The sequence below is a fragment of the Galeopterus variegatus genome, unplaced genomic scaffold (assembly GCF_000696425.1).
Source record: "Galeopterus variegatus unplaced genomic scaffold, G_variegatus-3.0.2 Scaffold1946, whole genome shotgun sequence".
NCBI classification, from domain to species: Eukaryota; Metazoa; Chordata; class Mammalia; order Dermoptera; family Cynocephalidae; genus Galeopterus; species Galeopterus variegatus.
Genome location: NW_007728057.1, coordinates 239,986 through 250,655, shown reverse-complemented (window position 1 = coordinate 250,655; position 10,670 = coordinate 239,986). Strand labels below are relative to the sequence as shown.

The 10,670-nt window shown below is 46.2% G+C and overlaps 1 protein-coding gene across 1 annotated transcript in view; it reads right to left on the bottom strand.

The window, feature by feature from the left end:
* Positions 1-2,173: 2,173 nt before the first annotated feature.
* The window catches only part of NCR3LG1 (natural killer cell cytotoxicity receptor 3 ligand 1), a 22,618-nt gene continuing 14,121 nt past the window's right edge, over positions 2,174-10,670 (bottom strand). The window contains 5 exon segments of the mRNA XM_008579714.1: positions 2,174-2,193; positions 6,264-6,459; positions 6,515-6,625; positions 7,518-7,584; positions 7,977-8,085. Coding sequence (XP_008577936.1) covers positions 2,174-2,193; positions 6,264-6,459; positions 6,515-6,625; positions 7,518-7,584; positions 7,977-8,085 — 503 coding nt within the window.

Genomic DNA, 10,670 nt, shown 5'->3' with positions numbered 1-10,670 from the left:
CTGCACCCACGCAGTCTCCCGGCACTGATTCCCTTCCTTACAGAGCTGACCCACTTCTGGTTTAGAGAGAGAAGAGTAAAGAGCTACTCAGAGTCAGCCCAGGGTTTTAGGGGCCTGGCTCTTGGGACTCAGCTTGGCTGTCCTTAAGGCCAAGGGGAGGGGCCAGACTCACTAATGAGGTGCCTCTGGGCAGCACCACTCTTGGGGCCCCATCCAGAGTAACCTTCCAGCCCTCACGGACTTTAAGCTGCTGGTGACAGGGAGCCTGGAGACTGTAGAACTGGGGCTCAGCGCCACCTGCTGGCCACAGAGAAGACCTACCTGATCCCAGAAAATTGGACTACTGGTCCTAGGCTTTCCTCCATCTCTAAGAGAGACACCCACCCAGCCTTAAGGCTTAACTTAGGGAGGAGCTAGAATGTTCCAGCCATGGAGGGGCAGCTAGACAAAGCCCTCCTTGCCACTACGCCCCATGTGTTTCTTCCCACTGATGATGCTACCTCCACTTGGGGGCACCCTTTCTTTAAGGCACAGGCCTAAACTGGGGAATGACACTCCCCTGAGCTCTACTCAGCCCAGCTGAAACTTCTATGAAATTTTGTTTTTGTTGTTCTCCCTCCAGGACTTCATTAGTCATCATATGAGAGCAGATGAAGCAGTTCGAGCCAGTCTACACCCTGTGTGCAGAGCTGGCTCTACTTCCGGCCCCCTGGAAAGGGGAAGGGAAGTACCATGTGTCACCTGTGGTCCACCAATACGGCGGGAGAAGTGCTGGTCTCCAAGATCACAGATGAGGGAACAGAATAAGAAGTGGAGGTGTCTTAGTCCATTATAACCAAATACCATAAACTGAGTGGCTTATAAGTAACAAAAATTTATTTCTCACAGTTTGGGATGCTGGTGGGAGTCCAAGATCAAGGTACCAGCAGATTCAGTGTCTGGGCGAGGGCCCTCCTTCTTAGATGACTGCCTTTACACTGTAACTTCATATGGCAAAAGGTGCAAGGGATCTCTGTGGGGTCTTTTTTATAAGGGCAGTAATCCAATTTATCAGGGCTCAGCCCTCATGACCTAATCACCTCCCAAGGGCCCCGATTCCAAATACCATCAACTTGGGCATTAGGATTTAACATACAAATTTTAGGGGGACACAAATAGTCTATAGCAGGAGGTAATCTGCTAAGATCTCACAGCTAATAGGTGGCAGGCCCAAGATTTGGACCTGAGTGTGTCTAATGCCCAAGCCCAGCTCCTTCCCCCTGCCACACAGTCCCAGCGACCTGAGCTCCAGCTTTTAGTAGGACTATACTATGCTCTAAGTATCAAATTCACCACAGAGAGGTAGTTGTTGCCAGACCAAGAACAGTAGGGAAAGTGTAACCCAGGAAGCCCCTGGGCCTCCCTGAGGTCCCAGATTTGAGACTGACAGTGGGCTCAGCTGTTTTAAGTGACAACCTAGATTATGTCCAAAACACCATGGAGTCAGAGGGACCTAACTGGCACTTTCTCTGACCCTTATACATGGTGAGCCTTCTATCATGCCCCTTCTTGCAGGAAGACTGGAGTCCTTACATTCAAGGCTATTCTTCCAGCCAAACAGTCAGATGGCAATGCAGCCTGATGGGGCTCATGTGCCATCCCTCTGTCCCCAGCTCATATCAGTGGTGTGATATGTGTCCTGAGCTCTATAGGAGAGGAAAGCCAGACCACCCTTTTCCAGTAGTGAAACTATTTGCTAGTCTGGAAATAACTAGCCCACTAGCCATACTGGAAACACGCCCAGGTCTAACGCCTGTGGATTTGACATCTACAGCCAGCCTCACTGTGAGGCCCACATCAAACCCACTAACATGCACCTCTGGCCTTTCTGCTGAAGAGGACTCACCTACAGCTCCTACAGAACCCACTGTCTCTCCACAGGTGGCATCCTTCCAGCTCTGTCCCTCACTTGAGCTCCTCCCTGACATCATTTTCTAGGGAGAACTTTCCTAGGGAGCTTGCTATCACAGGAGAGTATCCCTGGCTCCCCACAGGTTTCCGGGCTCCCCATGCCCAGATATCAGACACTCGGTGTTATACGATGACATGCAGAAGACTTTAGGAAAGAAGACATGAATTCTGCACATCAAAGTCATGTTGGCCCCAAACTGGGGCAGGTCTGAAGAAAACAGATCTACTGCAACTTGAAAAGAGCTGGGGAAAGAACAGTGGGAGCATTAAAGTCAGAACTGGGACTAGAGGTAGGTTTTGTTGCACTGGAATCTAGGTTACTGCCAGCTCCTCTGCCAGGCCCATCTGCACAGGGTGTTGTCTATCTGCATGGAAAGGGAAGCAGGTGTAACCTACACCCTATTCTATTTCTACTCTGGCCAGGCCCAACTCTGGAGTGACATGAATGGCAGACTTCCTAGACTGGCCAACCTGGGTATGGTAGTGTGAACTTTGGCCTTTCCCCTGACCTCAGTTCCTTCGGGGCACTGATGCTAATGAGTGGAACGGGTGATACAAAGTGCATTTGCAACTTCACAATTCATTTCCCTTACTGGGAGAAGCGACAGTGTGCATGTGTATAGCACAGGTCAGTACTACTCAGAAGTTTTCTTCAGCTTACAGGCTCAAGTCAACCTTTTTCTGTCAGTTGTATACTTCCCTTTCATGAAATATCTTTCTTTGCAGCGCAAATATACCCCAAACTCCTCCTCCCCAGACCATCAGCACTCAAGCTGAAGCAAACCAGACTTTTGGTAGCCCTGCCTCTGTTCACTCCTTACTTTCACCGGATCAAGTCCAGTTTTTCTCATAATTCCATCATTACTGGGGAGGGGGTATAACTTCAGGGTAACCCAGAGAGAAGTAAATGCAATACTGTTCTGACTGAGATTTTCGTTTTTGTTAAATTCCTACTGTGTCCTTGGTTTCCCATCCATCTTGGAAGTAGAATGAAAATCACTCTTCCTCAAGGAGGGCAGCTTGAACAGTTGGCTCTTGAGCAGGGTCATCAGGAAAAGTCATTCCACCTGTTTATGCATTCTCTGAGAAACCTTGTGGTCTCTGCTGTCTGTCTCTGTGTAAGAACTGCCAACATCCTTTGGATGGTTCCTCCACCTTGAATAAGCCAGGAATGCATTATCTTCCTCATAATAATTCTTCAGTCCCTCCTTGCGTTGGTTTGGGTCTTCTGCAAAGCAGCTTTCTAGATGAAGTTAGAATGACAAGAGTTATTTGAGGTCATTCCTATGCAAGATAAAGGGGAGAGGGAGTAGGAGGGGAGAGCCTTGTGACCACAATGCAGGCTGACTGTGAGGGGAGAGGCAGGAGGAATGAGGCAGGATTGAGTAGGAGAAGCCTCAGGCTACAGTACAACTCTGAGAAAGTCTCAGTCGCCCCAACAGGGAGCTCCTGCCTTGCTCAGTCACTGGCTGGAGCTGTCCAGGGAGACCCTGGCCTCAGCTCAAACATGACAGCAGACCCCTGAGGAGCTGCATCTGGGGCACGTCAGCTGACTGCACTCCCCATGCAGGCTCTCTCGTGGAGGGTCTCAGCAGCACATCTCCTCAGCTACCGCACTCCTGCTCGTTGAGGTGCAGCTTCTGAGGAGCTATATCAGTAGGGCTTTGCTGTGTAAAAAGCCAGTCTAACACAGTGGCTTTTTAAAAATAAACATCTGTCTCGAATTTGAGAATTGGCTCTGTCAGCTCTGCTGATCTCAGCTAGATTTGCTCATGTGGAAGTGGGTGACTGTCATCTGATCTAGGCTGGCCTCCACTAGAGCAACTAGGATGACTTGGCTCTGCTTCCTGTGTCTCTCATCCTCCAGCAGGCTCCCTGGATGTGTCCTTCTCTCAGTAATGTCAGAAGCACAGAGAAAGCAAATAAAAACACACAAGGCCTTTTAAGGCTTAGGCTAGGAAGTGGCATGCCTCCACTTCCGTCTCACTATATTGGCTGAAGCAAGTCACATGACTGAGCCCAACATCAAGGGACAGTCCGTGATCAAAGGGCACTTGAAAGTGATGTGGCAACAGACATGGACACAGAAGGGTGAAGAATTGGAGCCATCTTTGCAAACTACCACAGGATCCAGGCTAATCATAAAGGCTTTGGTTTCTTTTTCAGTAAGTATTATTGTTGGATATTGGGTTATCATGTTAGCAACTGGATACCAGAGCCAGAGAAAGGCAAGAAATATGATAAATATCACAAGAAACATTTGAAAACCAGTTTACATCCAGTGTTCTGGTTGGCCTAGACCCAACCAGGAAAGTAAGATGCATGAATTACTTAGACAAATTTGGATAAAAAGCTTTTTCTCTTGACTAATTGATTATTCTACTTTTCCCACAGCATTTACAAAGAGGTGTATTAGCTATTGCACAGATTTCACTTTGGCAGGCCCATAAATAATTGAGGGCAATTTTATTATCTAGGGCCATTTTAACCAACACATTTACACTGGTCTCTCGGGCCTCTAAAGCTTGAACTGTTTCATTTGCTATTGGGACCAAAGTCAGGGACAAACATGTTTTAGTTTAGAAATATCTAGTGAGGGTTATAAATTCTTGGTTGAACCAGTGAAATCTGGTGGTAAGTTATTCTACCAAGGTATTAACAAAATACGAGCAATTGGGGGAACGAATTCCCCTCTCTGAGCCATGGTTTCTATGTCTTTGAGAACAACAAATCAGCTCACACACAGCTCAAAGGCCTGGTCTGAACTAATAAGGTCAGATTCAATTCACAGTGTGACTTGTACAGTATGGAGAATCTTTGCATACATCTTCCCAGAGTCACAAAACACCACATGGAGATCAGACGGGAAAGTTCTTCCCCAACACAATACCAGAAAAAGCCACACACCACAAACACACACCACACTTACAATAACCCAGCATCAATCCTGAGAACTCCCAACAGCATCCACTGGCTATGATATCTGAACTCCTGGAGCCAACTCCAAGACACAGGGCTAAACATTTCTTTGGAGCCCCTTACCTTTTCCAAAGAAGAAAAACAATTAATAAAATCAGTCCAAAATCGATGAGTAAAAAATAAATCCATGAGTAATCTGTTTTCTCAGGTTCTGCAGAGAAAAAGAGAAGAATGTTAAGAGGAAACCTACCAACAAGGGCCTGAGAGACCACACAACTGCTGCTGGATCTGTGTGGTTTTGTGTCATCATCCCTGTCACACATCTAACTACCAAATCCCAGCCACATGTCTTAGCATTTCCATTCCTACCTCACACATCTCCACACATTAAATAGTGTGCTTAGCACTTGCCAGAAAAAAGATCACACACCACATACCACATACACATGACACATACATCCTCAAAGCTCCCAAACTACTCCACCATCTTATATCAATTCTGTACATACCATCCAGACAAACCCCTCATACCATACACAGAAGCATATTTCATACTCCCCATGCCCCACACATAACCTGCACACACCACCCATACACACCCCTTGACCTTACTTCCAAGAACAATTCCGCTCTCCCTCCAGGACCATCCCAGGACCTATCTGGCATGCCCAGACCAAATTCCTAAGGGCCCATTAGTTAGTCTTTGCCATCCTTACTCCTCTTAGCTCCAGGAAGATGCATTTTGCCAGCAGGGTCATCCCCACCCAAGAACAGAGCCATGACCAGGGCAACCAGGATATGAGTTCAAAAAAAAAAAAAAAAAACCCACCCCACCAGCAGGAGAGGTTCTGCAGTGAGTTGTGTAGTTCTGAGGATCCTCTGTGCCTGGGAAAGCCCTGGGCATCTGCAGGAGCACCCTACTATGGCCTCCCCATCTTGGGACACAGTCCGTAAGACAGGACTACTGATTCAGTCTCCACCGGTTAACATTTACAGTGGACCTGGAGCCTGACTAGAAGGGCTGCTGGCAGGGCTGATACCCTCAGAGGATATGGACGTGATCCTGTCTCCATTCCCCTAGCAGCTGGCAATCTTCCCTCTCTGTGCCATATGGACCATCCAGAACCCGAAGCTTCCATGAGCTGACAAGTAGCTCTGTTTCCTCCTGACGACTACTACCACCACTCTCTACCTACCAGACCATCTGCCCTGGTGCAGGGACCTCATCTAGACTGCTGACTCTGGGACTAAGACAGAACACACCACAGCTTGGCCCCTCCAGTCTAAGCTTTCTCTCCTTCCCCAGCGAAGACCCTGGACTGCCTGGGAACCAAATTCTCATGTTACATGTCCTCAAGTTGAAGAGTAGGGGAAATGTCCAGAAAGACTCTTACCTCTCACAGTCAGGGTGCAGGTGAACCTCAGAGAGGTGGACAAGGATATGTGCCGTACCACACACTGGTAGATGGCCCCACTGTCTTCCAGAGAAGGCTTCAGCTTCAAGGAGCCAGTGACATTAAACATGTCATCCTCATTCTTGTTGGTGGGATCAGTGATGACGCCCTCAGAAATTTTTAGGTAATGAGGAACCTTCAGTGTCCATTTTCCCGCATTATGTTAACGGCTTCAAGGATATGTGCCGTACCACACACTGGTAGATGGCCCCACTGTCTTCCAGAGAAGGCTTCAGTTTCAAGGAGCCAGTGACATTAAACATGTCATCCTCATTCTTGTTGGTGGGATCAGTGATGACGCCCTCAGAAATTTTTAGGTAATGAGGAACATTCAGTGTCCATTTTCCCGCATTATGTTAACGGCTTTTGGGTAGAACCCACTTGACTTACACACAATATGTCTCTCTTCGTTAACTTTCACCATGGCCTGCCCTGGAAACAATCTGCCAGCTGGGTAAGCTGCCAGGGAAAAGAAGTCATACAGAGTTGGGCTCAGCACACAACCACCCTTCTTTCTCCCAGAGCTTATACTACCTGGCCTCTCCCAAACTACAAACTGATGCATCACTGCTACTGTGGCCAGACAAGACAAAAAACACAGGATGCCCACTTCTTTAAAAGAAGGGGACTCTGGGGTATAGGTAATGCTGTAACCATGCAGAGCCATGAGCTGGAGACCTGCTGATTTATAATACCAGACTAGGAACTCCTTGAGGGTAGGGAATAGCTTCTTATCAGCCCAATATCTGACACATGACAAGCCTTCAGGAAGGGTTAGTGCACTGAATGGGATTCTGATGATGCTAAATATTCTGGGTATGCTGGTGCCAGTGCCATCAAGGTGCTGACATGCTATGACCCTGACTCTCAAAGCAATTTTGTAAAGCAGAGTTTCTTTAACTATTTTGTGTCATAGACACCTTTCAGAACCTGAGAAAATCCTTGGAACACTGTTGTGGTAGAGACTGTTAATTGCTACCTAATTTCCATTCTACACATTTTTGGTTGGTCATGACATAGGTTGAAGCTACACAGCCCAACCTCCACAGAGGCCAGGTGTAGCACGTGAACTTAGGATCTAGTAGTTCTAAATATAATCAAAAGTGGCAAGAGCAACTTTCAGGAAGTATCCTTAAATAAAAAGCGTGTCTTAAAGAAAACAATTGTGTCCTTCTCTCCAGATCCCCTTTATACTTTCTGCAGAATGGCTGAAATATCACGGTTGGAGATGGAGAAGCCATTTCCAAACATAAGGTGGAAGCTACATATTGAAGACAGCAGAGTGACAAAAGGATCCTGGGTCCCCGATGATTTCAGAATTGCCATACCTGCCCTGGGCTGGCTACATTCGGGAAAAGAAAAATAAACCACCTTTTTCAAAAGCCACTGTTGACTTCCAGTTCCCCTTTGACACATAAAGACCTTGAAAGTCATCACTCCCATCCTTATAACAAGAATAAAAGCTGAACAAACTGAANAGGATATGTGCCGTACCACACACTGGTAGATGGCCCCACTGTCTTCCAGAGAAGGCTTCAGCTTCAAGGAGCCAGTGACATTAAACATGTCATCCTCATTCTTGTTGGTGGGATCAGTGATGACGCCCTCAGAAATTTTTAGGTAATGAGGAACCTTCAGTGTCCATTTTCCCGCATTATGTTAACGGCTTCTGGGTAGAACCCACTTGACTTACACACAATATGTCTCTCTTCGTTAACTTTCACCATGGCCTGCCCTGGAAACAATCTGCCAGCTGGGTAAGCTGCCAGGGAAAAGAAGTCATACAGAGTTGGGCTCAGCACACAACCACCCTTCTTTCTCCCAGAGCTTATACTACCTGGCCTCTCCCAAACTACAAACTGATGCATCACTGCTACTGTGGCCAGACAAGACAAAAAACACAGGATGCCCACTTCTTTAAAAGAAGGGGACTCTGGGGTATAGGTAATGCTGTAACCATGCAGAGCCATGAGCTGGAGACCTGCTGATTTATAATACCAGACTAGGAACTCCTTGAGGGTAGGGAATAGCTTCTTATCAGCCCAATATCTGACACATGACAAGCCTTCAGGAAGGGTTAGTGCACTGAATGGGATTCTGATGATGCTAAATATTCTGGGTATGCTGGTGCCAGTGCCATCAAGGTGCTGACATGCTATGACCCTGACTCTCAAAGCAATTTTGTAAAGCAGAGTTTCTTTAACTATTTTGTGTCATAGACACCTTTCAGAACCTGAGAAAATCCTTGGAACACTGTTGTGGTAGAGACTGTTAATTGCTACCTAATTTCCATTCTACACATTTTTGGTTGGTCATGACATAGGTTGAAGCTACACAGCCCAACCTCCACAGAGGCCAGGTGTAGCACGTGAACTTAGGATCTAGTAGTTCTAAATATAATCAAAAGTGGCAAGAGCAACTTTCAGGAAGTATCCTTAAATAAAAAGCGTGTCTTAAAGAAAACAATTGTGTCCTTCTCTCCAGATCCCCTTTATACTTTCTGCAGAATGGCTGAAATATCACGGTTGGAGATGGAGAAGCCATTTCCAAACATAAGGTGGAAGCTACATATTGAAGACAGCAGAGTGACAAAAGGATCCTGGGTCCCCGATGATTTCAGAATTGCCATACCTGCCCTGGGCTGGCTACATTCGGGAAAAGAAAAATAAACCACCTTTTTCAAAAGCCACTGTTGACTTCCAGCTCCCCTTTGACACATAAAGACCTTGAAAGTCATCACTCCCATCCTTATAACAAGAATAAAAGCTGAACAAACTGAAATTCCACAACTTTTCTAAGAAACTGAGGTGACAAAGCAAATTGCCACACTGAAAAGTGGAGAGACAGAAAGATTCAGAGAATCACAGTCAAGGCCAAATTACCCTAAGCTCAGGCTGCTATCATCATAAACTGGTAGAAGCACTTAAGCAGTAACTTTGACAAATTGCTAAAGGATGAGTGTGGACTAGCTTGAGAGCAGAAAACTCCTCGGGGCCTTGTCTTATGGAAGCTACCACACTTTCATGGGTTTTACCTCCAGGAACCCCACAAGGATCTCACAGTGAAGATCCAAGAAAAATTCCCTCCTCTTTTGGGCAGGGGGAGGGGGAAAGTAATCATTTAAAAATATACCCAGAACATTCTCCATAACTCCTAAGGATACTCCTAAGGAAAAAGACTTTGCCAGAGCCTTATCCAACCTGGGAGAAGGACAATTAGCCAACTCTAGCCCCCTCTAGCCTTCCTGTCTCACCTAAGATGGGGGGGGGGGGAAAGGCTAGAAACACTCTGAAGGTCATGGCCCAGGGCTCCAGTATAACAACAGGAGTATACAACTGAGAGAGCAGTAAGTCACTGACTCTGTTTTAAAAGGGAAACTCAAAGACACTGCGGAAGGGGGAAAAAGACCACAGGAGAACTGAAGCCTCTGGCACCTACAGCTACAGCAAACATTAAGTACAGCCCAGCTCCTAGCCAAGTTAACATAAACCCTCACATTAAAAGCCTGATACATAATATCTGGCTTTCAACAAAAAATTACAAGGCATGCTGAAAATATGAAAAGATGAAACAAGCATCAGAACCAGACTCAGGTATGACAGAAATTTTGCAATTAGCAGATAGGTAATTTTGGGGAAAATTAAGATTTATAGTCAGGCTTCAGAGGCATTGCTAGGCCTCTGACCAAAGAATGACCCTGCATAGGCTATGTGCCAGACTCTCAGAAACTGTGTGCAGACCTAAAGGATAGGTGCTTGGTAAGCATCAGATAATAAGGAAAGTAAGTCCTGGAGCTTCTTGGACCTTGAGAACCTGGCCAGTTCCCAGGGCCAAAGAATATCCTGAAGACTTGTGAGAAAAGATCCAAGTGTTAATAAAATAACCACAGCTGCATGTTTGTATGCAGACTAATATTATCAGTCTGGGTGATATAAGCAGGATTTCCCCAAACCACTCTCTGAAGTCTCACCGGTGGAGTGGACGCACTGCCCGGGACAATCCCAACTGGGACGCCAGATCGCTGTTCACAGGATTTCCCAGCACTGCTTAGATCTGGATGTAAGTGTTGCCCCAATTTGGTGATGTAAACACTGTTTAATACTTTTTTCTTCTTCTTTTTTTAAAATATGCCTGCATAATCTTGCTTTCTTTGCTTACTTGCTTATTGCTGTATCTTAATAAATACCATAAACTGGCTTATTAATGTGATGAGTGGTTTCTTTTACCAATGAATCCTTTGAACCTAAACAAAAGTAAAAACTTACAGCGAAACAGAAATTTAAAATTACTATGTTAAGATTCACAAAATGGCGATGGGTCTGGAGCAGCCATGCCAGGAGACAGCGC